This window comes from Larus michahellis, chromosome 4 (genome assembly GCF_964199755.1).
Source record: "Larus michahellis chromosome 4, bLarMic1.1, whole genome shotgun sequence".
In the NCBI taxonomy this organism is placed as follows: Eukaryota; Metazoa; Chordata; class Aves; order Charadriiformes; family Laridae; genus Larus; species Larus michahellis.
In genome coordinates this window covers 65,555,289-65,583,094 of record NC_133899.1, presented here as the reverse complement: position 1 = coordinate 65,583,094, position 27,806 = coordinate 65,555,289, and the positions used below count along the sequence as shown (strand labels likewise).

The 27,806-nt window shown below is 45.5% G+C and overlaps 1 protein-coding gene across 2 annotated transcripts; it reads left to right on the top strand.

Annotated features, from left to right (window-relative positions):
• The first annotated feature begins 16 nt into the window (after positions 1-16).
• NEK9 (NIMA related kinase 9) lies at positions 17-25,470 on the top strand. Of its 2 annotated transcripts, XM_074585287.1 has the most exons (23): positions 17-273; positions 711-740; positions 1,474-1,651; positions 4,703-4,758; positions 5,618-5,688; positions 7,586-7,691; positions 10,335-10,466; positions 11,270-11,380; positions 11,969-12,033; positions 12,944-12,994; positions 14,090-14,282; positions 15,540-15,684; positions 16,772-16,972; positions 17,383-17,429; positions 18,274-18,429; positions 18,822-18,930; positions 19,478-19,639; positions 20,018-20,188; positions 20,416-20,475; positions 21,043-21,233; positions 21,467-21,631; positions 22,323-22,535; positions 22,944-25,470. In XM_074585287.1, exons 1-23 carry the CDS (start codon positions 85-87, stop codon positions 23,064-23,066), a joined length of 2,925 nt encoding a protein of 974 aa, XP_074441388.1. In that variant the 5' UTR covers positions 17-84; the 3' UTR covers positions 23,067-25,470. The 2 variants fall into 2 exon arrangements, with proteins under 2 accessions (XP_074441388.1, XP_074441389.1); XM_074585288.1 differs by lacking the exon at positions 711-740.
• Positions 25,471-27,806: the final 2,336 nt, after the last annotated feature.

Here is a 27,806-nt window from a genome sequence, read left to right as displayed (position 1 = left end):
AAGCGGTTCCGGGTCGTCGTCGGGAGCCAACATGGAGCCCGTCGTGCTCGCGGGGCCTCGCTGAGGGAGAGCCGGGCCGCCGCCATGTCGCTGGGCGAGTACGAGCGGCACTGCGACTCCATCAGCTCCGACTTCGGCAGCGAGTCCTCGGGCAGGGGCGGCTCCCGCGGCGGTGGCGGCCTGCCCGGCGAGCAGGAGGAGCTGCACTACATCCCCATCCGCACCCTGGGCCGCGGAGCCTTCGGCGAGGCCACCCTCTACCGCCGCACCGAGGTGGGCTGCCCTGGGGGCGGTGGCGGGGCGGGGAGCGGGAGAGGGGCCCCTCTCCTCCTCCTCCTCCGCCCCCGAGGAAGGGGGCCCCGGGGGCTGCTCCGAGGAGGGCCCGGGGGCTGCTGTCAGGGCGAGCGGGGCGGTTTTTGGAGGCCCCGGGGCCCACAGAGCCGCAGCGGGGCTCGTCACCCCGGGGGTGACTGACTGACAGCCCCTAGGCTGACGGACTGACAGCCCTCTGAGGTGACAACAGCCCCCGGCATGACTGAGTGACAGCCCCCAGGGGTGACTGACAGGGTTTGGGTTTCGGCACATTTGAGCACCGCTAGTCTCTCGGTCCCCTGAAGTTTCGTAGGGAGGTGTGGAGACTCTTCTCATGCTAATAGATTTCTCGTTGTGTTTGTTGTTTTGTTTTTTTTTTCTTCTATGTTTTATTCCAGTCACAGAGGACATGGGGGCATCTCATACAGGTAACTCTCTCGCGGGACCAGCGTTTCAGTGTAATCAGGGGAAACTGGCTGAAAAGCCAGTCCTCCCTGTGCTCCCAAGTCGTTTAATCCCATACAGTCCGATCCTAGTTGTGCTTTTTAGCATCTGTCAAAGAAAAGTGCTTGAACTCGGTTCCCAAGGGAAGTTTTTCATTTTTTTTCCTGGGGGAAGACCAACCCGAGGCGTCACGGCTCAAACAGCTATAAATGAATGCTGTTCACTTAACAGATCACTCACAGTGTGTCTGACAACGTGGGTGGGCCAGACAAGGGCAAACTAAATTTGTGCTCGTTTCCTTGATTTTTTTAATTTTTTTTTTTTTTTAAGAATACCTGAGTATTTGTAATGGCTTATGGTCTTGTACAGTTAAGGGATTGGAAATACACTGTTCTCCCTTTATTGAACTGGAGTATGTTTAGTCTTTATTGAAACAAAACAAACTCTGTGTCTTTCCCTGGAAACCTTGTAGTATGTTTTTTTCGGTCGTTTGTTGTTTTTGGTGGCCAGCTAGAAAGATGGCTTCAGGCCATTGGTATTCCTAGCGACAAACAGAAACCCTCAAAACTTATTGTTGTGAAGAATCTTTGTCTGAAATCTGTAAGAGGCAGGAAAGCCTTTTTACCTTTCCTGAAATTTTAATTTCCTGCTATAAAGGCACATACTGTTCTCTTTGTAGTAGTGTGTTTTTAATTAAAAGATGTTTTTGTGTTTCAGGATGACTCACTTGTAGTGTGGAAGGAGGTGGACCTTACCCGGCTGTCAGAAAAGGAGCGTCGTGATGCTTTGAATGAAATTGTTATCCTTGCCCTGTTGCAGCATGAGAACATCATTGCATACTACAATCACTTCATGGATAACACCACGCTGCTGATCGAGCTGGAGTACTGTAATGGTGAGATCCCTACTCCCACTCACAAAACAGGCAGCTGCCACATTGCGGAGTCGCCCTCCTGCAGAACCTGCAGGGGGTTTTCCTGGGGTGTCCTCTGGGGAGCGGAGTGGAGGTGAATTCTGCTGCGTGGCTTCTGAAGAAGAGACTGTGAACCCTTCTGATTGATTTGTGTCTCACGTGCCAAAGAAAGAAGCCCAGTAGTTAGTGCAGGCAGTTCAGGTAGTAGATGATTTCTCAAGTCTTCCGAGTAGCTGGTACAGTGGAGGATGTGTGTTTTTGATAAAGTACACTTAAAATGCGCCTTGCTATGTTCTTTTAGGAAGATGGTGGGAAAAGACCATCACGGTATTCAGCTTTCTCTGCCAGTACAGAGCTGGGCTGTTTTTCAGTAAGGTCTCTTAAATAGACCTCTCCATTTGGCAATTAGAAATCAAAGCTTAAAAATCTACTGGCACACTGCAGTGAGGACTTTTTTCCTGCCTTGTGCTATCAGCTTCTAAATTTGCTATAAAAAAAAATAAATCTGGTTGTGCTGGTGGTGGAGAAAACTTTAAAATTCCATCCAAGAGTAGATCAGATGATATTGTTTGGACTTTGCAGGGGAAAGTCACAGCTGGGATGGAGTGGTAGAAGGATTTGATATGAGTGGCTGAGTTGCAACTGTTCTTAGGCAGCTGGAAGAGGAGGTCATATACAGCTAACACTGCTAGAACAGGGTATCTACCCAGGACTGCAATACGGTTTCTATTTGGATGAGTGGGACAGCCCCCCCCTGGCTACGTAACCTGTGTGTGTTTGTGGATTACATTAAGCCTTGGCTTATCAGCAGAAACCTTTTTTTGGTGGAAAAGGCTGTCATCGTGTTGTCATCATCTTGGACAGATTGTTTCACTGGGACAAGTTGGGGAGGACAACAGAGTTGTGCAAAGTATTTTTGAAAGGTGTCAAACACCCTGGTTGGCAGGTTGTCCAAAGTTGGTTTTGGTTCTCTGTTTTTTGTTCTTATGCAGGGTGGAGTCAAGTTCAATAGTAGGGGCACGTCAGCTCTTTGATGCCCTGTTTATTTTAGGAGTACTCTGTGTGAGTTATTTCCCTGCCCTGAAAAGACTGCATGCTTGGGTCCATTATGAATTCATTGGAGGACATAGAGAGAAGTCGCGTAGTACTGATGTCTGTGCATGTTTGGTTATGTCTCTAAACTGCTTGTTTTGCTTTGGGTCAATAATCAAGAGATGAGTATATAGCCTTCATTGCCTGAATATGTCTGAGTGGTATAGAACTAGGGACATGAGAAAGAGGGAATCTCATTTAGACTTAAGGATATTGGTTTTGCCAGTGTGTTAATAGTTGTTTCTGTGGCTTTTGTTACAGTGTACAAGTCCAAGATAATTTGTGAGTAATTTTTTAAAGTAAGGCCGGACTAGTCACTGACAGACACTCCTCAGAATCCAAAGGTTTTACTGTTTAATTGGTATGTCTCTTTTGGAGATTTAGGAAGGACTTTTAAATTAGAGTAAATATTGTCCCCATTTTACAGAGGAGGAAGCCAAGTTGTTGACTGATTTGCCTGTAGTTAGTTCTGTATATCTGTTATGGTACCATAAGACTTGGATTTCTATGGGATAACATCAGTGAATACATCTGAAATAGATTTGGGAAGAAATATCCTAAAAATACATTTGTTGAAGGCAAAATATAATGTCAGAAGGTTAGAAGTGATTAGATGAAACAAAGAAGAAAGTAATATGTTTTTTGTGTGTGTGCATAGAGGTATTGGTTGTCTGAATCAAGAGCTGATTGGTCTCCTTGTGTATGATTTTGGCGATGTAGTACCTGCCATGCTGCTCTTTGGTTCAGAAAAGCATCAAAAAAGATGGCAAAAAATCAGAGCTGAGGAACAGTGTTCACTAAAAGCCTGCATAGACTGAATCACTGGGAAAGAGGTTCATAAGAAGAGGCACAAGTGAATACTTTGGTTAAATTGTGAAGGTGAAGAGTGATTAGTAGATAATTTGCCAATGTGAACGCAAGGCTGAAAACAGAAACGTTGAGCAGCTATAGCAAGGCCAAATGAGAAGAAATTAAGCAAAGGGAATCTTAATTAGAATATCAGAAAAATCTTCCTAACATGGAAGTCTGAAAAAAGTCCCTCAAGGAGGCAAAGGAGCCATTGCGACCTGCTTTGGACATCTACAACTTGACAAGCCCATGGAAATCATACAGCAGAAAGCTGTCTTGCACCATACCTGTGGGAATGGGAGAGGGCCTGGCGTTCCGCTACTATTAGGACTTAATATATGATAATTGGGAAATGGAATAGCAACAGGATGTGATCAGAGATTTGGGATTTACTGGTAGGATGCTAACCTGACTGGGAGTCTCCCTGCCTGCAGCCCTTAGCATCGTTTCTTTTAGCTCTGCTTGATTTTCAGTCTGCTGTCTTGAAATTCTGAGGTGCCCTGAAGAGCCTGCTGGTTTCAGGCTTCTGTTGGTGGTGCTGCTGTTGTCAACGCTTTGTGAATTCTGCACTGATGTATTTGGCAGGGCAGATGAAGGAGAGAGGCATGTCAGAGCTGGGCAGTAAGGGGGGAAAGGCAGTAACTTGTGCTTTCAGGGACTACTCTTAACTTGTAATTGCTTTCTTTCTCTCTTTTTAATGTATTATTTATTTATATATAATGCTGAGCAGGACAGTCTCACCTGGTGTACAGGTTGTAAATGTTTGCATATCCCAAGAAGTGCTTGCAGGTAAAAACAGTAGGGACTGCTAGCCTATCTTACTGATTCACTTTTCAGAGAGTATTAAATGGTGGCATTAAAAAAGAATCGTCTCTGCTTAAGCTTAGATATGCTGTTGAAGTTCTTAGATGGAAGAATAATTTAATTTTGTGAGTGCCTGACCGGTTTAAGTGAAGAGTGCTGTGGGTGAGCTGTAGTGCTTTATCAGATCTCTTAGGGGATTTGAGTATTCCCAGCAGTACCCGAGCAGAGTAACTGCTGCCATTAACTAACATGAACCTCTCTGTCTTTCTCACTCACTTATAATTACAGGAGGGAACCTCTACGATAAGATTCTGCGGCAGAAAGACAAATTATTTGAAGAAGAGGTAATTTGAGGTTTGAGGGAGCAGTGGGGCTGGCCTAATGTTCAGGGGATCTGTGTTGTTATCTGAGTATTTATAGAATGTTTTTTTCCTTAGTGCTGGTGGGGAATTTCTCTGTGTATCTGGGGACTGATATCCTTCCTTTCCTGTTGAATATTGCAATCATTTATGGACTATCAGAAATTTTTATTTTCTTTTTTGGCTGTCTATTAGCAGTATAAACTTCCAAAGGAGGAATAATGAAAGCACTCAACTCGCTTTGGTCACCTTATCATTTTGGCTAACATTTAACTTTAAAAACTCTTTCTGTGTTTCTTCCTGGTTGGTACTCGATTTCTTTCTCTTCTTAACCATTTTGTACGTTCTTTTCTGAGTAATTACCTTGAATCTGTCTCACCATAGTTTGTTTTTTTTCTTGTTCCTTTTTCTTTAAAATTATTTTCTGCTGCCTGCTTCCACCTCATGCTGAGGTGGTTAATGGTTATGCTTATTTATCTTATATAATGACTTTTAAGGCCTTCCGGCTCATGGTGAATATTAAATGGTCACGGTTTGTATTCCAGAGAGCCCAACTGTAAATCTTTCCCAGGTGGTCATTAACTGTCATTCCTAAGCCTTTTCACTCGTTGAATTTTGTGACACTTGTCAGGACAGACACTATGAACAGCACTAGAACAGTCTACCCTTTGGAATATCTTTTCAGAGATTTCCAAAACAGGAAATTCTCAATTTTCGTACTCCTGAAAGAGCATCTAAATGGTATGGTCAGGCCCTCTTGCTATGCCTCTCTGTGATGGGCACATTGGGGTTTTTTTTTTTTTGTTTTGAGCCTCACATAAGGCTTTTATTCCTACCTTTGCAGATGGTGGTTTGGTATCTCTTTCAAATTGCATCAGCTGTGAGCTGCATTCATCGAGCAGGAATTCTTCACAGGTAAGTGTGGCGTTTGGTAAAACTAAGGTAACCAGTGCAGTTCATGGATGTGAACGCAGAACTCCTTTGAGTAGCCTTTGCTTCTGTGTTTAAAGCAAGCACTGAGCTTCTCTCCAAAGCGTAGCTGAACTGCCCAAATGTTAAGTATCACTCTTGTAAAGAATTCTTATTGGGCTACAAACCATCTTGTGATAAATGTGCAAGAAATTTTGTAGATGAAAATGGAATTGCTGTCTTTGATGCTGTGGCTTTGTGAACAAAGAGTTAATCCATGTAGGAATGAAGTAAATTGGCCCTTTATTGCCATAGCACATAAATGATGTTTGCTAAAGTGGGTAGGAAGAGCAGTTACCAAAGGCCAAAGGTACTTCCTACCCGCTCCACAATTAATAGCTTGAAACCAACACGTGCATCCTTCTGTAATTCCTGGAGGCTGACAGTGATGACGACTTTGCATTTGTCCATTGCTGTAATATAACCCGTGCGAAGCTTTGTCCTGCGTTTGAATCTCATTTCTTTGGCCTGTTATTTAAGGAAGTAATATAGCTTGTTAGCTGTCAGTGGTAATTTTGACATTGACTCTTGAGGTTTTAATGAGTAGCTAATGACCTTTTTCTGATGCCTTTTTCTGTTTGGGAGGGGTAGATTTCATGGCTTATGCGTGCTTCACGGAGACCATGGTGTTCTGGGCAGTACTGCACATGTAGACAGCTGTTTCCAGCGTGGTTGGGTCGTGTGCTGCACAACATCCTTCTCTAACTAATGAGCTTAGCTGTGTGAGGGTGTTTTCTGTGGGATAGCATTCTGGTTGCTGCCATGCTGAATCTTTGGTAATTGGCAAGCCTCGCTAATGAAGGGTTGGTATCCTATGTTCAACAAAGTAGTGCCTGTTTTTGACCTAAAGCAGATGTCATGTCTGTCCTGCTTTGCAGTGATTTCCTGCTTACTACCTCTGTTGCCCATCTTCACAGCAGGGTTCACAGTCTAGGGACACATGTGGCCCCAAATCCTTCCATGATAATGAATTGAACAGTTATTTAAATGTTTGCAGTGATTTCCTTCTGCTGCAGACATTGTCAGAGTGACCCAGGACTTTGCGATGCCCCAAGTGGATGAATGCAAAGTGCTGCTTTACTTGATGTTGTCCTGATCTGCACTGGGAAGTTGTTGATGGTACGTTAGGAAAAGTGGGTGTTGTGAAGTGCTGGCCATGGGAAGCATATCATACTGCGGGGGCGTCCTCTCTGTGTTTACAGCCTCTTCTATTGATCTGTGAAACTACACATAAATTATTCTGTCTGGGAGAAAGTGTTTTCAATGAGTTTTGGAATTCAGCATTTTTGTGGCCATCATCCTTTTGATCTTCTGGGCATAGTATGTCATGTTATAAAGAGTTCTTGAGGTGTAAGGTAGAGGGTTGTTATGCTTAAGTTCTACAGTGGCATCTGTTTCACACCCTCTGTGTTTATATTTGCATACATGCATATTCATGCACACATTTATGTTTTCATTGAGCTCAGCGACTCCTAGCTTGGGTCTATTTATAAAACTAGGAAAAATAGGACCTGCTCAATGACATTCATATGAGAAGAGACTGAGAGGGAGGAAAAGAACTTGTCTTTGAATTGTGTCCTTCACATAGGTGTCTGGAGCCTGAGCTTTTTAAACTGTGTTGTGTTTGTGTGGGGATGTGATAAAACATGGATAACTGCAGTTACTGCCCTGATACTTGGAGTCTAATTGCCTTTGGAGAGCTGTGTGTGTGTGTGTGTGTGTGTGTCAGAGCACGCTGGAAGAGGAGCAAGTACCTCATTTTGGGGGGAGGTATAGTAGTGTGTGGAGAACTGTGAAATCTGGAAATATATTTGGGTGTCTGTATTTCTTTTTTTCCTTTCAGAGATATAAAGACATTAAATATCTTTCTAACCAAAGCAAACCTGATTAAATTGGGAGACTATGGGTTGGCAAAGAAGCTGAACTCTGAGTACTCTATGGCTGAGACTGTGAGTATCTGCTGCCTTTGTGTGCAAACTGAGGTGTGTTTTTCTTTCACCTCTACATGCCTTGCAGAAGACTAGGATGCTGTACATTCCTGCTGCTTGTTTTCTGTTGTTCTCCTTTCCCTCTCATCTCAACTTACCTCAATGTTATCTCACTAACATTGGGATATTTGCTGGTGTTTTGCAGCCTGCAGTTGTCCTTGCTTTTCCAGGTTACCTTTTGGAGGTCTGTCTCTCTGCAAAGCATGTTTCTCTGTGGGCATGGAATTACGCCAGAGCCAGTGTAGCTGTGCTAGAGATCACTGCTCTTCTTTCCCTGATACCAAGGCATGGTACTTCCAAAGGTGAATCTATGTAACATAAAGGCAGTGCTATCCGAAGCGACAGAGACAAGCGGTATAGTCACATCAGTACAGCTCTCTCCTCTGGGATGAAGTCCAGCTTAGCAAGTTCAATTAATTTGGTCATGCTGCTGTGCTAACAGGGGCATTTTGCCTCAGCTGAATCTGAGATAGCTTGGATGTGCTTGCCTGACATTGCGCTGTGCCATAGATATGTCTCCTACCTCTTTAATGCTCAGGCTCTGAACTAAATTACAAAGAAACAAGAAAGACACTTGTGCTTCTTATGGTTACCAGGTGTATGGTTTATTGGTAATGCTCTTGGAGGGGGGCAAAGCTTTGTAGGAGAGATTAATTCTACCAGAAGGCTGTCCAGCTTGGCTTTGTCCCAGACCCTTCCAGAAAGCAGTTTTGCAGCCAGAGTTATGACATAGGGTAAGCTGTATTGCAGGCACCTCAAAGGCTCAACTTGGATTTCCCAGCTCCATTAATTTCTGTGGTGAGCACTAGGCTTGGAAAGGGAGACATTGTTTGGAGCTCCTATCTGCTAAAGGCCTTTATTGTAGTTTGGGATGCAAGCCAGCTTGCACTTCCCCTTACCAGGCCGTATTATTAGATTTAATGCAAGCTATTGGTGTTCTGTTCGGATGTGTAGTTAAATGCTTGCCAACCTCCTTCCAGAACACGAGGGTTACTGTGCAGTTGCACAGTAAGTGGGAGCTCAAGGCTGCCGCATGGCAGCAGCAGCCCTTGCTAAGCTGGGCTGCAGCAAAGCCACTTCTGTTTCATCGCATTTTTCATGGCCTTCTGGCTTTCAGAGAAAGTGCAGTCTGTGCTATTAATTTCCAGGTTTGTTTTTACCTGTCTTGTGTGTGTTCATCTACACCTGTGAGCTTTTTTTTTTCCTTTTTCACTTCTGAAAAATTTTGAACTGTGTTCTTTCAATCATATTTCATTCCGTATATGCTGGCTGTGCTCTGGGCTAGTTGCTCAGTTTGTGATCTAATGACCAGTGGTGGTCTGGAAGTATTATTTGTGTGGAATGAGCGCAAAACATGTCACTGTCAGTATTTGTAATGGTAACAGTCAAATTACAATTATGTAAAACGTTTATGTCTTGCTTACTAAGTGCCGATTTCTTAATTTATCATTCTTTCTCCCATTTAACAAGGTAGATATAGAGAATATGTCTGTGTCTTTCTTACAGAAAGCTTACATCATGGGGTAAAAAGGTTTAGGTGCAGTGTCCTAGTTCTCCATATGATACAACTAGGTAGGCTTCTAAACCTTCACTAGGTGGCTAGGACTCGCATAGCTCTCTAGCTGTCACGCTTGGTAACAGGAGATGGAAGGGAGATGGTGGATTCTGAATATGTCCATTAGGTATCTAGTGTACTAGCAGAGCCTAATAAAAGGCCAGCTTTGTAGTCCTTGGAGCTTTGCTGAGAGAGTTGAAAAGAGGGCAATTATAAATATTTCCCCTTCTTCTAAATTCTCTCTTTCTCATTCTATTTCACTGTCTAATTCCTTGCTAGGGAATGAGCTCCTTTAATCTGGAAGCTTCATTCTTACACCTTTCATCACGTTTGTTCTGCATCTCCTTGTTGTGACTTTGAGCGATGCCACTATTTCTGTTGTAGCTGGGAGGGCTTCTGTATTTAAGTGCTGGGTTTTGGGATTTTGTGTGTGGTGTTTGTTCTGAACCAATTGTTCAGGAAAGCCCATTCTCAAGTGAAAGCCTTTTACATGGGACTCGTGCCAGCTTTATACTTACTGACCCAAAAGTAACGCCTCATTCGTGGGAGACAGCGTAGCCTTTGTCCTGGCAGTACCTTGTGATCAGACAGAGTGGCTCCATAGCCATGGGCTGGCACCTGTGTTTGGAAGCTGTGCTAGATCCCTTTTCCTTCAGCCTCTTATGAGGGTTTACATATGCCTGGTCAGTATGTGATCCCTGACTACTTCTAAATGTAGTTTATGTAAGAGAGGGGCAAGTTCTTGCTGTGTTCTCATGACTACTACTCTGATGAAAAGTATGTACTACATCAGGATCTGAGCAGAGGGGTGTCTAGGATCTTCTAAGAAGCTCAGGCACAGGCTTGTAGATGAGAAGGGAAGAAGCGTGCTTGTTGTTCCCATCCTTCCAGCACGTTGGTGGTGTGTGTTATCTGTGTCACTTCAGTGCTGTGTCAGATCTGCATCTAGTTCTGATGCTTGTGGGCCTGTGTGAACGTGATGGATGCAGAGCTACTGAATTCAAGGCTGCTGGGTCATTTCTGATTTTTTAAATGTTCTTTTTTCCTAGCTGGTAGGAACTCCGTATTACATGTCCCCAGAACTCTGCCAGGGTGTAAAGTACAACTTCAAATCAGATATTTGGGCTGTGGGCTGTGTCATCTTTGAGCTGCTTACTCTGAAGAGGACCTTTGATGCTACTGTAAGTCTGCAAACCAGGATGGACTGAGTAACCTTATTTTTTTATCACTTTGAGATTCACACTTGGCTCATAGCTTTCTTAACTCATGTTTTTCTTTCATTGTTTAAATCTGCTGATTAAGAAAATAGTGGCCTGGGAGTGCCAGCTATAGACAGAGAAAATGTCTACATGATTTCCCCTACCCTGCACTGCAGATGCCTCTCTGGCTTCTGCCAAGCTTTGTCTGCAGCCCTGGGTTTACCAGATGCAGAATACAAGCTGTGCTAATTTGTATCATGGTTGTGAATGAGACATCCTTTTCTCTACAGGGAGGAAGTTTGTGATTGTGTAGTCTTTTTGGTTTTTTCAGCATTACTAGCTGTAAATTTTCTGTGCAGCATTCTGTAGCAAAAACTTCCAGCCTTCGGATTTCATAGGATTTAATCCTGTTACCCTTTCTCAAAGTTTGGGTGCAAGAGAAGTGTGGTCAAGCTGGCATGGGGAGGGTGAAAGGGAGCATTTCTGTGTGGTGTTTCAATGGCAATATGCTGCGCAGGAGATTCCATGCAGGGAGAAACCTATCTTCTCTCCACCGTTATGGAATTTGGTGAAAAGTTGTATATTGCCACCAAGTCTTAGTGATTGGAGGTACCATTTCTGCAGGAATTATTGGGCTTCTGGAGAACCTGCTAGGCAGAGAAGAAGGGAGGATGTGTCCTGATCAGAGAAGGAGGAAGAAAATAATGGTGGCCTTTAGCATCTCTCCCCATTGGACACATTGTCCAGTTTAGTTCCCTTAGAGCTGGTTTCTGGTTTCTGCCTAGAATCCCCTGAACCTTTGTGTGAAGATTGTACAGGGAAATCGAGCCATGGAGGTTGATTCCACTGTCTACTCCCGGGAGCTGATCCAGATGGTGAATTCGTGCCTTGATCAGGTTGGTGAGACAGTTTTGAATTTTCAGACACCCCTTCCCAGCTGCCTAAGCCATGAAATTCAGAGGTGAAGGGGAATGACATGTCTATATCAGCGGGAGGGCTGTTGATGCAGGGTAACTTCTGTGAGACCTGAGGCGTCACTAAGGCTGGGCTCTCTCCAGTCCTCTGAAAGCATTGTCTCAAGATGCTATTCAGTCCTGCAGGCTCTGGAGGGGTGCTGGGTTTACTCTGTTGATGATTATTTAATGGGCTGGAAGAATAAATTATATTCTAATGCAGTGCTGCAGAGGTAGGGGCATTGTCTCAGTACAGTCTCTTAAGGTTCTGGGTTTCTCTCTGTGATTCTATGTTTCTTTAAGGAATTAATTTCTTGAAAGCAAACATACTATTGATACCTTCAGAGCGTGGAAGTCCCTCCCATACATCCTGGCATTTATCCCTGTTAATTCCAAAGATTTGGATTAATTCCTTTCCCTTCTGAAGGGAGTCAGAAAAGGACGTCCATGCAGGCTTTGATATCTGGCCCAAGATTTCATTGTAGGTGATCAGCATTTCCCAGAGAATGACTTGTTGCTCACTTCTTTCAGGATCCAGAGAAGAGACCCACAGCAGATGAGCTGCTTGAACATCCCCTTCTCAGCAAACGCAGGAGGTAATCAGATGGTCTTGCCTGAAACCTGGACAGGTGTCGGGGAGAACAGGAGGGTTTGTGCAGACTGGTGGTGTTCATGCTTTTGAAGCAAAGTCCTAAAGTTATTTTGGCCTGTTGTTGAAGTACACTTCATCCTCTTTAGGAGAGAAGTACAGTCTTGTCTTCTGATCAGTTGCTATGCCTGTTGGTGCATGGGTATGGTGAGAAAGGTTTTTGCATCCTTTTGTCTTAGAAGCCGTTGGATTGAGAATCTTGAGGCATCCCTTTCTGAGGCTTCTTTGAGGAATGTTGGTTCCCGCTCTTCAGACCTCTGAATGAAGGGTTACCCTTAGATCCTCCTATGATCATTGGAAAAGACCTTTCAGAATATACATCTCATGCAATATAGAGACCCGCGCTCTCACTCTTCCAGAGAGAGTTGCATTGAAAGTGGTGTATTTTAGCTTAGTTTGACCATCAGTCTGCACATACTGTCTTTTTATGAAAAGTGGACCAGAATTCTTGGGGGCAGTAGATGTAGTCCTTTATTTCAAGATTATTTTACTTGATAGTCAGCAAAGTTTGGGTTTTGTCTTGCTGTGTGCATTGGTAAAAGCCCAAATCCTGGTAATACTTAGCCATTTAAGGTCGTTCTTGTGCATATGGGTATTGGTTGGCCACATTCTGGTGTGTACATAAATATATATATAGTTTGTTGTCCTCGGCTGTCCTGTTAAGTTTGTTAGCTATATGGTACATCACTTCTGCCCTACTTACTGTGTATTGCTGTGAGCTGGTAAACAGCTGCCACGTTTCCTCCAAGAAGGAGCAGCATTTTATTGGAAACGAAAGCAGTCTTTGTGTGCTGCTTGTCAGTAAATTGCTTTGGGCGATGTTGCTGTTTCCTAAAATGCTTTTTTTCCTTTGGCAGGGAGATGGAAGAGAAAGTCACACTGCTTAATGGGCCAAATAAGCGACCAAGGTAATTATTTGGGCATGTGCTTGAAAGGAAGTCTGGAGAGAACGGCTCCCCAGAGAGGAACTTTGCCGAGAGTGTTAGTCTGTGACAACCGTAATGAAATAGAGTAGTTTAGAAGATTCCTAAATGCTGGGAATTTGACGTAGTTGTTACAGGGTTATTGTCCAACGTTTTACTCTGCCTTTTATATCCTGCTTATATGAATGGCTGGAGCCTTACCTCAGCATGTCCCATACAGCTCTAATCTGTCCTACTGAGGCTGTACTCTTTACAGCCTGCATATCTGAGGATGTAATGTAGATCCCTCCTTTCACACAGATTCCCGTGAGCAGGAAGAATATGACTGAATGTTGGAATATTAAGTGAATGTAAATATCTTTCATAAAAGTGAATATATGCAGAGGTTCTCCACAGTCCCCAGTAAGCCCATAAGTGGGGTTGTTCCATGAAGCACCTGGCTTCCGTGACATGCATAGCTGTCTTTCTGTTGATTTATTGGATAGAATTTGGCCTTTTTTCCCCTCATAAACTTGGAAGTACTATCTGAACGCTTTATGTGAAGTTGTTCCAGTTCATGGTTTGCTCACAAACAGTTTGCTTTGATTACAGCTTCCATTTTGCAATCTGCTTGTGAATTGATTCTTACCTGCATCAGAGAGTTATATTTTTGCCCTCAGATGGAAGCCTATAATTTAAATAAAGAGGATAGTGGGAAGTTAGAAGCTTTTGGATGCTTCTGTATTTTGAGCAAGATTTCATGACCATTCGTAAGGCTTTCATTTTTCACAAATAACAGCAGCTCCATGGCCATTCAGTGAAAGCCCGGTCTTTTTAAATGATATAAAATTGGATTGTAGGCTTTTAAAAATGCTTCCTGGAGCTACTTTCTCTGCTGCTGCGAGACAGGTTTGATCCTGAGTCTCTCTATAGCAGTTGAGGCCTCACAAGCTCTCAACAGAGAGATCATTTTGTGAAAATAAAAACCATGAATGGTTGTGAAGGGAAAACTGATAGACAACTGTAGCAAAATGAGTGATGACAGCGAACACAAACTCATTATTAAAAGTATGTGTGTTTTGCGGGGGGGGTCTTGTGCAGGTCAAGTACCATGAATGAGGCTCCCATTGCAGTGGTGACTTCACGCACTAGTGAGGTGTATGTTTGGGGAGGCGGGAAGTCCACCCCCCAGAAGCTGGATGCCATCAAAAGTGGCTGCAGTGCACGCCAGGTGTGTGCTGGTAACACTCACTTTGCTGTGGTGACAGTGGAGAAGGAGCTCTACACCTGGGTGGTAAGTGAGAGAAACTGGATGAAAGAGGGTAAGGGTGGGAGAGGAGAGTCCAGGTCCACTGCTGACCGTTCATGAGCCTGTTAGAATCAGAAGGGCAACCAGCTTGGACGGAGAGAAATCTGATTGTAGCGGACATTCTGTGAGGCCACATGCTTTGGGGCTGACCCAAGTCTCCCAAGGCAAGTGTGTTTTTGGGAGAATTTTTCCATCATGCCAGGAAGTATATTGGAGACTTGCTGTGCACTTGAGGATTGTAGGTGGTGGGCTTGTAGGCCCAGACGCTGAGTCAAACATGTCTTCTTCCCCTTCCGGACTACTAGAAATGCACTGGAGGCTTTGTGATGCTCTGTTGGCTTTGTGTATTTTTGAGGAAAGTTTTCAGAGATCAGAATGGGTGGGATGAGTGACCTTGTTGTAATACAGATGTCATCTGTGAGGCAGCTTGTAGATGAAATCGGAGATGTCTTATACTAAAGAACTCTGCTTTTTTCGATGAGTGGAAATTCTGTAATAGTTTGAAGTGAATTAAAAAATGTTGGCCTATAATGCATTTAAAACAATTGAATCCAGTCTTCTCAGGCTTAGATCGTCAGTGATGTGGAAGTATTCTGCATTTCCAGGCTTCCACAGGCTTTTGTATTGATGGTACAGAATCTGTTAAGACAGATTAGAAAATACTGGCAGGCGGGTGAGAGAAGAAAGAGTTGCAAACGAGAGGAGAGCAACTTGAAGTCATTTGCTGGATGTTCCTGCAAGAATGGCCACTGAAAACTTTCAGCTGGCTATTCATATTTTAGTTTTAGCTTCAACACTACTCACAGTTGTTTTGCTTTTACAGTAGAATTGGTAAGTCTGGTCACTTCAGTGACATTTGTTTCATGTTATGTTTTGGGTTTTTTTTTCGCAGCCATTAGGATTTAGAAAAGTAGGTCAAAAAGCTGAAGGGTGAATTTCAGTCCTGCAGCAGGGAGCAGGTTCTGTAGCCAGGCAGATGAGAAAGGAGCATGGATTCCTCACCAGCTGGTGGCCTGAGACTGGATCACTCCTCATTAGTGCATAACTGCCTGAAAGGCTGTGCTACCATTTAGAATGTTGCCTGCTGTTATGCCGCATAGATAGCAGTCTCTTCCCTGGAGTAGCTAACGCGCTTTCTCTTGCTCTTTGCTGTCTTTGGTTGTTCGTTTGAGGTGCTATAACTATCGGCACCATCTCTGGAGTTGGGGATACATAACCTTACCAGATGTTTCTGTCTTGCAGAATATGCAGGGAGGCACCAAGTTGCATGGGCAACTGGGACATGGAGACAGAGCCTCCTACCGGCAGCCAAAGCATGTTGAGAAGCTTCAGGGAAAAGCCATTCGCCAGGTCTCCTGTGGAGATGATTTCACAGTGTGCATCACAGGTGAGAGCTGAAAGGGGACTACTGTCTCCTCACTTTGCTGTGGAGTTGTTTGCCTTCACAATAAGATTAGCAGAGCAGCTTTGTACCTAAAGAAACATTAAGAGACGTTAAGAAACGTCTAGATGTGGCATTTCAGGGCATGCTCTAGTGGCAGAGATTATAGGTTGTTTGGTTGGACTCGGTGATCTCAAAGGTCCTTTCCAACCATGAAGATTCTATGATTCTATAAAGGAGAAAGTCCTGTATGTTACTCACCTTTCAGTTTGGGGGATATTAGGTGCGGTAGTGGAGATAGATCAGCTTTATTATACAGAGGAAGATACTGACTCCCAAGAAGGCTAAGTGTTTTGCTAAGGGTGCGCTCCTTTTTGGTGATGAAGCTGGATGTTGAGCACAGCTCCTTGGGGCTGTGCAGACTCCCTGCTCTTACTAGTGCATGTGTTGCCTCCATACATGCCTGCATGAAAGACAGAGGAGCCTGAAGTCAAGAATGTAAATGTGTTTGAAGCTCTTGTTGGACTGTGTGGGGAAAGAGTCACCAAATGATAAAGGAAGATGTGTATCTGAGATTTGCTATTTAATTCAGAAAGCTTGAGACCTGGTAGCTGTCTCTAGTTCTATCACTGCTCATACTTTTAAAGATGTGTTAACTGTGGTGGTGTCTATTATGGAAGAATTTGAATCTTGCTTTACCCATGAAAACATAATTCTCAACAAGGTAATTTCCAGCTTATTTTGTCAGTGCTGGAAAAGCAGAGGTTTGATAGAGATAAGTTCAGAGCCTCAGTGTGCTGGAGGAGTGACTTAGGGAGCCACAGGATCAATTTATGTGTTCCTGTTAAAGAAAGCGTCAGCTTCAACCCAGGATTTTTTGACATTGGCAGCCTGAAATAGCTGCAAGTTGTGGTGTTAGGTCATCCATCTTAATGTGAACAAGAGAGGACTCCATGTTCTCCTGATTACATTCTTCTGCACTAAAGAGGAGTGGGATTACAGAAAAGAGGTTGCTATGGCCGTGTCCTAAGAGGTTAATATGCTGCCTAATACCAGGTTTGTGTGCTGACCGAGTTTCGCTTGTGTCCTTCAGATGAGGGCCAGGTGTATGCCTTTGGCTCAGACTATTATGGATGCATTGGCGTTGACAAGGCTTATGGCTCTGAAGTGCTTGAGCCACTGCAGCTGGATTTCTTTCTCACCAACCCTGTGGAGCAGGTCTCGTGTGGAGATAACCACGTGGCAGTGCTGACCAGAAACAGAGAAGTCTACACATGGGGCTGTGGCGAGTATGGTAGGTAGAGTCTCCTGGGAACCTAAAGGCACTGGGACCTGTCTGCTCCAGAGAGCAGCTTGGTGCAGGTGTGTAATGCAGGGCCTGGGTGAGGGCTGTCTGCTATGTCCTGGGGACAAAGAACTTTGTTTCTTTCTGGCTTTCTTTCCTTGTAAGAATGGTGAACTGGGGACTGAGCCCTTGGGACTTCACTCTGGGAAGCTTTAGGGTGTCGCTTGGCTTCTTTGTGGGTAGGACAGTTGTTCTGTGAGTGGGGTTGGATTACCTTGAGGATTGGCAGGCAATGATGCATGTAGGGGAGCAGGTTTTTAGTTCTGTAGGGAAATTCCTTTGGGACTATGGAGAGACAATACCATTTCTTAGGGGTGGGCACCTAACGCTTTCTAACTGCAGTGTTTTCACTGATGCAGGGCGCTTGGGCTTGGATTCAGAAGAAGATCACTACACCCCTCAGAAGGTAGGGCTGTGACTACTTCTCAAAATCTTTATGGACATAAATGCAAATTAGTTGCTGTTTGGAAATATTAACTGTCTGAGGCTCCAGTGTTTTTTCTGAGGTATCACAGAGTTTGCCAAGGGTTTTAGCTTTACTTCCTCATTTTATTTTGCTTCATTTGTCCATAGAGATTATGGCAGAGGGACATGCTGCTCCCAAACCAGACAGCATCGTGACTTAGAGCTTCATTGTTCTGATCTGCAAGCTGGAACTGGAAATGCCAAACTTAATCTTATAGAAATCATAGTAGGAAATACCAAATTGTATATGTCGGGTCTGTAGAGGAAACTCGCAGCATTGCAAACAACTGGGAGTCTTCAACATAATGAGTTAAAAATGAGTTGAAAGTAAAACCCTTTTGAAGTACAGTGCTAGGGGTAATTGAAGCAACCTAACCCATTGGGGGTTAGAAACCAAAAAGGATGTGCCTGGAAGCCAAGTATCTGTGATCAGAGTAGACACCCACACAGCACATACCCAGCCCTACTTGGCTAACTGGGCCTGGTGCTTGTAGACCCCAGCTGGCCAGGATACCTCTGAACCGCGTTTCTGGTTCCTGTGCTGGCTCACCAGTGTCTGCACACAAGGTCTAGAATGCCTTGAATTTCTGCATTGTGACCAGAGTTTCAGTATGCTGTAGACTTTGCAATATTCTTCCACCTTCATTCAAAATGACTGCATTGAGTATTGTCAGTGCCCAGACTAGCTGAACCACTGCTCTAACCCCGTATGTTTTCCGTGTGCCAGCTTCTATGTAGTAGGTGTTGGGATTTTGATTTTCTTGGGATGTATTTCTTCCACATAGGTGGATGTTCCGAAGACCTTAAACATTGTGTCTGTTCACTGTGGCTGTGATGGGACTTTCCTGCTCACCCAGACAGGCAAAGTGTTGGCATGTGGACTCAACGAGTTCAACAAGCTGGGCCTGAATCAGTGCACATCAGGGATAATCAACCATGATGTAAGTCCATTTGGGCCCCTGGCTCCAGCTCCCAGCAGTCAGCAGTATATGGGGAAATGGAGGTCCTGTGACAGTGACAAAGTGTTCACTAGCTTTGTGCCAATTTGTTAGTTCCAATCCAAGACAATGGATACTGGGATGGTGGGAAGCAGCAATTTGTTCCTCAGTTTCCTGTCTGCCCTATCGGCTTATGTCAGATCTGTGGTAGTGAAACTGATAGTGAGCTGCTCCAGGGTGACTTGGCCAGTGACATGGATTCTGGCAGTTCTTTACCGTACCTATATTGGGACTGTCTAGGTTAACGTTGTGGTCTGCCAAGACCTGCTTGAGTAGATCTTAGCTGATAAATGTGTGTTTTTCCACTCAGTGCTTATCCGCTTGTCTTTTCTCAGACATACTGTGAGGTGCCATACGCCACTTCCCTTACTTTGGCCAAGCAGCTGTCCTTCTACAAGATCCGTACCATTTCTCCAGGGAAGACACATACAGCTTCCATTGATGGTGAGCCCTATCTATCAAGAAGTGAATACTGGTTGCTGGATGACTTTGCATCAGCTTTGCCCTTTCAGCCTGGCCTTTGACATTGAGAGTTGTACTCCTGATAGCAGAGCTCATGTCTGCTCCAGGAATCCTGTTCCTCAGCAGTGTTCCCTCCTGGCCTGCTGAAGCAGCAACATCAGGTTCTGGGTTAGTCTTCCCTTTTTTAAAAGAAAAAAAAAAAAAATATAAAGGTTGGGGAAGAATTATACTCTGGGATAGCAGAGGAATTGTTTATGACTGAGTTAGGCTTTGCCCAAGTGACACCATTTAGAGGGCTGTGAGGAGTCCCAGCCCCTGGCATCAGAAAAGGGGAGCAACGGGAGAGGGAGACAGGGAGATGTTTCCAGGGTGAAGCCATTCCTCTTGGCTGTCACTGTCCCCTCCCAGCCTGGCTGGCTTCTCAGCAGAGTCCTTCCTGGTCATGGGCTGTTGCTGCTAGTTCTCTGCATGCATGGCTGCTTCCAGAGTTGGGCCCTTGCTGTGACTGTCTCCTCATTCCTCCTCTTAGAGCGAGGACGCCTGCTGACCTTCGGCTCCAACAAGTGTGGACAGCTTGGTGTTGGGGACTATAAGAAGCACCTGGGAATTAACCTGCTGGGAGGCCCCTTGGGGGGTAAGCAGGTGATCAGGGTTTCATGTGGAGATGAATTCACCATAGCTGCTACTGACGGTGAGTGGGTCTTTGCAAAGTTGTGGTGGGTTCCTTTGAACTAGATCTGCAGCGTGGTTAATGGGCTCCTACTGAGCATTTTCTATGCCACCCCTGCAGCACTGCACTGAAATAAAGAAATCCTTCTAGACTGGGGCTGTCTGGCCCTGTTAATTGTCCCAGTGCAGCACCAAACATATGCCGGCCCTGGGGCTGTGGAGTGCCTGCTTGGGGGCTGCCTGTAGATTCATTATCAGTTTGTTCTCCCACTGGCAAAATGGAACTGGTGGATTAGATACTTTGGGTTACCAGTTGCAGCAGAGAGGCTATGACCCTTGTAGTAATTACGGGCCAAGAGGGAGGGAGTGAACTGAAGCTCCTGAATCTCTCTTTCCTCAGACAACCATATCTTTGCCTGGGGTAATGGTGGGAATGGGCGCCTGGCAATGACATCAACTGAGAGAGCTCATGGCTCAGATATTTGTACCTCGTGGCCTCGGCCAATATTTGGATCGTTGCATCATGTTCCAGACCTGTCATGCCGTGGCTGGCACACCATCATCATTGTTGGTGAGTGTAAGTTTAGGATGAAATTTCGGGATCTTGGTTGTGATGATGTATTGCTTGCCAGGGCCTAGACTATAAATCCTGCCTGGGAACAGGCCAGCTTGCTGTGGAGGAATGTGGCAAGCTGCTCTGAGCTCTAGGCCTGCAACATTGGCTTTGTTGTGTGCTGTTGTAGGAGTTGTCTTGGTTTCCGTGTGGCACTCTTAACTGAAAGTATGGTTCTCTTGCAGAGAAGGTGTTGAACTCTAAAACAATCCGATCCAACAGCAGTGGCCTGTCCATTGGTACTGGTGAGTAACCTGTCCAGGGGAGCTGTGGCTTAAGTCTGTTTAGTTGTTAGTTTGAGTGGATGCAGTTTGGTCCTGCAGCATGGTTTCTCTGTGTTTGAGAGGCCTCACAGAAGAGCTCAGAGGGAGGAAATCTAGTTGGTGATGTGCATTGGAAGGGATGTCGCAAAGCTGGGAAAGAACTGAAACAGAGGAAGACGAACATGGATGCAGTGAAGCTTTTGTAGTTGAGGAACTTCAATTTGACGAGGAAAAGCTGAGAGGAATTCACTGATGGCAGCTGATAAGGGAAGGGCGGCCATGGGGCAGCTGCTGGAAAGATGAGTCCAGTTTCTTGGACCTGTGGGAGGGCTGGGGCCATGAAGCTGCAAAAGACTGCTGCACACAAGCCCTTTTGGGGAGCCCTGCAGGGAATGTTAGGAGATAAGCCGTTGAGAGAGATGCTGCTAGCATGTGCTCTCACTGTGGCCATACAGCCCAAATTTCTGCATCTTCTCTGCTCCAGCTGGGGCTTGGCAACAGAAATAGCAGAAGTGGGGAAAGTATAAAATTTTCATTCTTGTTTGGTAGTGGCTCAGAGCTGCACAACTGGAGGAGGAGAGGAAGAGGATAATGAACAGGAAGCGGAGACTCCCAATCCCAGTGGAGGCTTTCGGGGAACCATGGAAGCAGATCGTGAGTTGGGGGGCTGGATCAGCACCACAGAAGCTAAGGGAGGCAACAGTGCTGACAGCAGCTCCTGCCCTGGCTGGCTGCGGAAGGTAATATGATGTCTCAGAAATGCCTTAAAATGGGGATCTAGGCTGGGGAAAAGCGAGTGGCCCCTTCCACCTTTAAGGGATTCTCCGAAAGGTTCTCAGAGTTGTGCTGCGTGGGAAGCCCTTTAGGCCTCGCTGCCTTTTTTACCACAAGAGGGTGTTGGTGCATTGGTTGAGGGGAAGTCATCAGCTGCAGAAGGCAGGCAGGACTGACGGTGCTGCTTTTGTGTATCCAGGAGTTGGAGAACGCTGAATTCATCCCCATGCCTGACAGCCCCTTTCCTCTGAGCATGGCATCTTCAGAGCCCGAGAAGGAGACTCTCCCTTACCAGAAACTTCAAGGACTCAAAGTGGCTTCTGAGGAACCTGTTGGATTAAACAAGCCCAAAACAGAACCCCGGGTAATGTTATGCAAGTGAATGCTTGGCCAAAAGCTCTTGGGGACCATAAATGGCAATGTTTGGATTATGGGGAGAGCTGAGAAGAGGGTGTTGGATTGGCCTAATTCATCCGGATGAGGAAAAGAGGGCTGTTGATAATCAGAGATGGTGCTGCAAAGAGAACAGTTCACAGGAATCTAGAACACAAAGCTGGGGCTTGGTCAGATTGAAAATAATGAGATAAGTTCCGTGGAAAAATGTGGTTAATGCAATTGAGGGGGAAAAAAGGGAAGCCTGGGGCCCAGAAACGTAGCAGAAGATAGAAGTTTAGAAAGCAGAAATTGCTGTCAGATAGGAAGAAGAACTGATAAAGGAAATCACTGAGAAATTACAACCTGTGAGAATACCTTATTCCAGGAGTTTTCTGTCTCGAGAGGAGGCACAGATCCCAGGTTTAGAGAAAGGGGGGAGTAAAGCAGATGGATTTTGGTGATGGTAGGACAGGAGCAGCTTTCCCAGAAAAAAGGACAAAGTTAGTGGCTTTGTACTGAAGACTTAATGACTAGTAGCTTGCTGACCTTGGCTGCTAGAAGTTTGGGAAGCCTGGAAACAAGCTAGGGTGACGCATTCTGTGCATGGTTTCTTCTTTTGGGATATACAACTCCTGGCCTTGCACTCAAACCTGGTCTGGCTTCCCTCCATGTCTCTGCAGCCTACTTGCCTGAGTCCAACCCTGCCATGTGGTGAAGGGAAAGCCGCATCTCCTGTTGCGGGCTGTATGTGCAGTGCTCTGCAAATGGAGGTGACGCACCTCCGAGGCCTGGTTTTACAGTGTCTGGATGATCAGAAGAAGCTGCAGCAGGAAACTGTTCGTCTGAGTGCCCAACTCCAGCGGTTCTGCAGGGGGACAGAGGCAATGCAGCAGGTGAGGACCCATCACCTGGGTGCACATCCACGCTCAGGGCTCACTACACTGATTCAGACTCCTGCATAGATTGTGGAGGCTGTGCAGAAACAAGCAGCTTTTAACAGATGTCTCTCTTGGAGCAGAATGGGGGCACTGAGCATGGTGCCTGTCTCTTGTTTGAGCTGCTGATGCAGGCTCTGGTAGTAGCAACAGGAATGAAACCAAGACAACAGTTTCCTGTGAGGACAGCCCAGTCCTTGAGGGACCTGGGATTCCCCGTTATTTCTCCTGGTGAGAAGGTGTGGGCAGTCAGATGCCACAGAGAGTCCCAAATGGTTGTGGAGAACAGCAACTGCCTTACGTGGCTCCAGGCTTCTTTGCAGCTACTCCTAGAGCTGTTTGGATAACTGCTGTGTGTTTCGACAGGTGGAGGTTCATTCCAAAGGAACACAAACAGCCAAAGAGGAGATGGAAGTGGATCCGAAACCTGACTTGGATTCAGATTCCTGGTGTCTCCTGGGAACGGACTCGTGCCGCTCCAGCCTCTAGTCTCCTGAGCCCACTGGGATCCATCTAACTTCACAGCACACTAACCGAATGCAGAGAGCGGCTTTCCTGGCTTCAGGTCACTCGCAGACAAGGAGCGAGGCCGGAGGCTCCAGAGCAGCACCCATGTACGTTTGATATGAACTAGGAGTGAGTTTGAGAGGGAAAGGGCCCCTGAGCTCTAGGCCAGCTCAGTGATGGAAGCAGCAGCAGCTCCTCTTTGTACCTTATCTGTCAATTCTGCATGTGAGGCAGAACGGCCCCATTACGGCGATGGCTCCAGTAGCGGCTTGTGGCCCTTTCATTGTTTCACTGCTTCCTGGGAGCTGCCTTTGGGACCCCAGTGTTCATCACTGCATCTCTAGATGAGAGGAGGAGATGTGTTTTGTACTGAAGCTGGCTGAACCCTAAGACTCGCCACCTTCACTTCAGAGGGGTGAAGGACTAGGATCCTCTCCCTACCACATGGTAAAGCCCAGCCGGTGAGGCTGCTCCCCTCTGCTTAGGGGCAGAGGGAGTAGAGAATGTCTCATTCTGGAGGCAGTGGAGATCTTCCTGTTCGGGAGATAATGGCAGACAGCATGTCCCTGGCCTCGAGGCACAGCTTCTGGCCATATAGCTGTGTCCACAGGCCTACTATAGACAGAGTTTAAAGGCTTTATTCTGGGTGCCTAGAGCTTTCCAACTTCCAGGCAATGCACTGACATGAGTGAATCAGGTGGTGTTTCCAATAGCAGTAGCGGGGACTGTCTGAGATGGGATCTCTAGTTCCCAGTTTCAGACCACCTGCTTCCCAACCAGGTGACAAGCGTCTGGGCCTCAGACTAAGTCACCCATTTCGTGCTCCAGCTGTTCGGCTTGGTTTGGGTGCCAGAGCTTCTTGGCATAAGCCCGTAGCTGCTCCCTGCTTGGCTTCTGTTCTACTCAGCCCCTGGTGCCCACGCTCTGTGTGGGTGTGGGAAGAATCAGTGTTTTTCCACTCAGTGTTTTGATGAAGCTGGAATGCAGTTTCCTACCCAGAATAGGTCATTAATGCCGTGGTCACAGGATGCAGCTTTCCCCAATGACCATGAATGATCAAGTCTCTGTCCGGAATTCACCGTCTTTCTAGAAGTGAGAGGCTTTCCCAAGAAAATTGGAGATGGGAAGAGACATGGTCTGATGCTCAAGATTTCCTCATTTCCTGTTAGAAAATGAGGTTAATTTTATTCCCCTTAAATTTATTAGCAAACTGACTTTGAACTAAGCTTTTGAGATTGGTAGGATCCCTGGGAGCAGCTAGCCTCCCCTGCCTTACATGAAGCCTCTAAGGAGTCTTGAGTCCCTCTCATCTTTGCTGTGAGAGTGGGGTTGTGATTTCATTAGGCTTAAACCATCCCCATGGATGGCATGTCACTACAATTGCCTTAGGTCTGTTGGAGTTGAATATCCTATCGCCTCTCCTGGACTTCTTCTTTTGAGACACTGCTCTGGGGGAGCCAGCACTCCCCATTTGTCTCTAGAGGTGGATGCCAAACCATTCTGCTCGTAACTTATGCTCCTTAAAGACTTCTTTGGTGCCTATTGCTAGTATCTAGGAGCTGAATCAAGTGCAGTCTCTCCAGTGCAGCGTCAAGGGCAAGGATTGTCCATCGTTACCAAAGGAAGGCTGGGAGGACAGCCCTCCTGGGAGGTGGTGAGCATCAGGCGCCCTGACGTGGCCATGTCGCTTGGTTGCCCATGTGACTCTGCTGTCCTTTCCGCCGTGTGCGTTGGAGCCAGTTCTCAGGTTAGGGGCCCGGCTTGAGGGTTGTTGTTGCGGTTAGAAATGATTGAGTTGGTCACATTGTGGCAGTGCCTTTGAGGAGTGAAGAGTTGAGCCTGAGCCATGTCCAATTAGCAAGCACCCAGCTGATGGGAGTCGCTCTCCTGCAGTGCACTGCTATCCTCATTCCTCAATGCTCTGCAGTTGGGAAGCTAGGTGCACAGACTGGATTCCCCTTGGATCTAGTGGAGGATTAGGGTCCTAGACAGAGTATGCCCTGTGCTCCACAATCTCATATGTGCCTTAGAGGATTCACGCTATCCGGGTTGTGCCTGTTACAGACCACAGATTTCACACCAGCCAGCTATGCAACCAAAAAAAAGCAGTTTAAAGCCAGCACCTTCGTCTTGGGCTGAAAACGGAAGGGCAAGTGGGCAGAAGTGCCTTCGAGCAATTTCAAACCCTTTTTACTTCTCCCCTTCTTGCAGTGCTAGCTCCGTATGTGTTGGTCTCCTGCTAGTATTGCTACTGAGTTGTTATAGTGGAACACAACTTATGCCTGCTCTGACACTCTGGCTGAAAACTAGTTTGTCGTTGTCTTTTTTTGAAAGGTTAAAGGGTGGAGTGGTTTGGAGTTTCTGTTTAAATAAATGTTTAAATTCATTCTCCTGGGTTTGGAGTCCTCTTTTTTTTTTTTTTTTTCTCCAAGAGAGGAAGGGGAAATATGTGTATAGTCAGCTGGCTTCATGGTATTCTGTTGTTTGATTAATATTTTTGCTTATAGAAGGAGAGCCAAGGGGCTTGCAGGTCCTTTGCTATGGGGAAAAAAAGTCAGGTTCTGTGTCCCTTCATTAAAAAAACAAAAACAACAAACAAACAACGAAACAACTCTCTTCTCTTGCTGCTGCATCTCCTCATAGTGACGTCAGGGGGCTTTTGTGTGTGTGTTTATTTCAACAGTTGGAGTGCCAAGTGGGAAATGAGTAACGGGAAGAGAGAGGCTCAAAGGGAAGAAATACCTGTTTCTCTCAGAACAGTTTCTACTGAGCATTAAGGCCTACGGAAGGGAGAACCTGCCTGACACCTGCTCAGCCAGCTGTTCCTGCACACTGCACTTAATGCCTGTCACTTCCTACTTTTTCTCCGGGTTTTTAGTAAATTGTGAAATGTCTTGAGAGGCAGAGCTGGGTTAAAGACTTAAAATCACCAGAGATCTAGATACTGAAAATGCAGCACTTCTCTGAGAGGGGGATTATACTACAGTAGCAGAAGAGGAAGCTGAGCCTGTGGGAGTAACAGCTTGAGCAGTGTCAGGGTAACACTAACCATGATAGCAAAGAAGCAAGGTAAATCTCGGTGCTGAGCCTGATGCTTTGGCTAAACTGTTGCTAAGTTTTAAACCAGTTATTGGAGACTGTCTGGGTGCTGCTGTCTGTCTTGACCTGAAACACCCACTCAGCAAAGAGGGGTGAACTGCCCATGGTTAGCTCTGAAACAAAGATAACAAATGAAGCCTGGTGATTTAATGTCAGTAACTTTTGTTTAATCTACAGTTTCAGTCTCAGCATTAGGTGTTTGCCTGCCACTTAAGAGAAGTCCCCAATGGGTGGATTGATTTTACAGTATCAGAAGTTTTTCTGTGTGTAGCTACCCCTGTCACTGTTTACACTCTGCTGACTTTCAGGGTCCACCAAACACAGTCAATGAAACATGTTGCAAGGGAACTGGAGTTAATATTACAGGACAGGCAGTGGTACTGAATTTCTGAACTACTCTTTGTTTAATTGAGGTACACCTTTCATTAATTCAAGGAGCCTGGCATAAAGCTTCCGGTTTATCCCTTTCCTACCTCTTGTCACCTCTTGGTGTACTGTATTTCGAAGCTCTGAAGTTAGAGCATTGGTCTTGCTTGTCTGATCAATTTGGATAGCACAAATTATTTTCCCTTGTTTCAAGTCTGTTTTTGCTCTCCCCTCTAGGCTTGTATGCTCTTATACCTGGCTGGCACAGTGCAGCACTGACCCTTTCTGGGACCTTCCTTCTTTTCTAGGGTGTGCCAAGGGACTGGGATTTCTGCCCACGTATCTGTGGGGGAGAAGCTCTCCAGCTTCTTTCAGGAGTCTGGTCCACCCCTTGAAGGCTGGAGTATTTCTTCATATTTGGCTTCTGCCGAGTCCAGTTTACTCTAGTCGCTTTTTATCTTTCTCTGGGTTCCCATGAACTGCTGCTACGTTACTGAAGGACTTGCAGAAGGAACTGCTGGAATTTTTTTGTTCCCTGTTTGCTTCCTGTTGCAACTTTCTCATACAAAGTAGTCATTCTTACTTTGAGAACACAAACCACTCTGTGACTATTTAAAACAACTTTTACACAAAGAACTAGTCTAATATATTAAAAATCAGAATCTGGAAAAATAACTGACTTGGAAATGTGCAGGAACTGTCACCAATTAGAAGCAGATGATTCTCTAAAAGGTTCTCTAGAACACCTGTTTCCCCCAAAAGACCCTTTAACAGTGTGTAACAGCTTTAAGAGTTGTGTAACAAAGACCTTTAGCATGTGTCCAAAATCATCAAAACTACCTTACATCTTGAGAAAAAAGCAAAAGAAGGGGTATATTTTTGTCATAACTCACTACCATTGCATCAACTAAGATGAAAATAAGCAGATGACTCAAGGAAGATTACAAGCCCTGTGTTTTAGAGGACCCTAGCAACTTGGCCTGCAGAAAAACTCCAGGTTTTTTTCTGTTAAATCTAATTGTTGATTTAACCCTGAACATACGAGTGAAACAGCTACCAGGTTTTCTGATGTGGAGTTCCTTAACATGCTCTCTGGGAGCAGAGGGTGTTTGGCTTTTTTTAGCTGTAGCAGTTCTTAAACATTCTGGATGGAAATTAAAAATAAAAAAATAAAAATAATCAGAAGCCAAGTTAGGAGTTGAGGGAAGGTTGCCGTGGGAAGGAAATTCCTTCTCGGCTTCTGGAAGTGATACACTC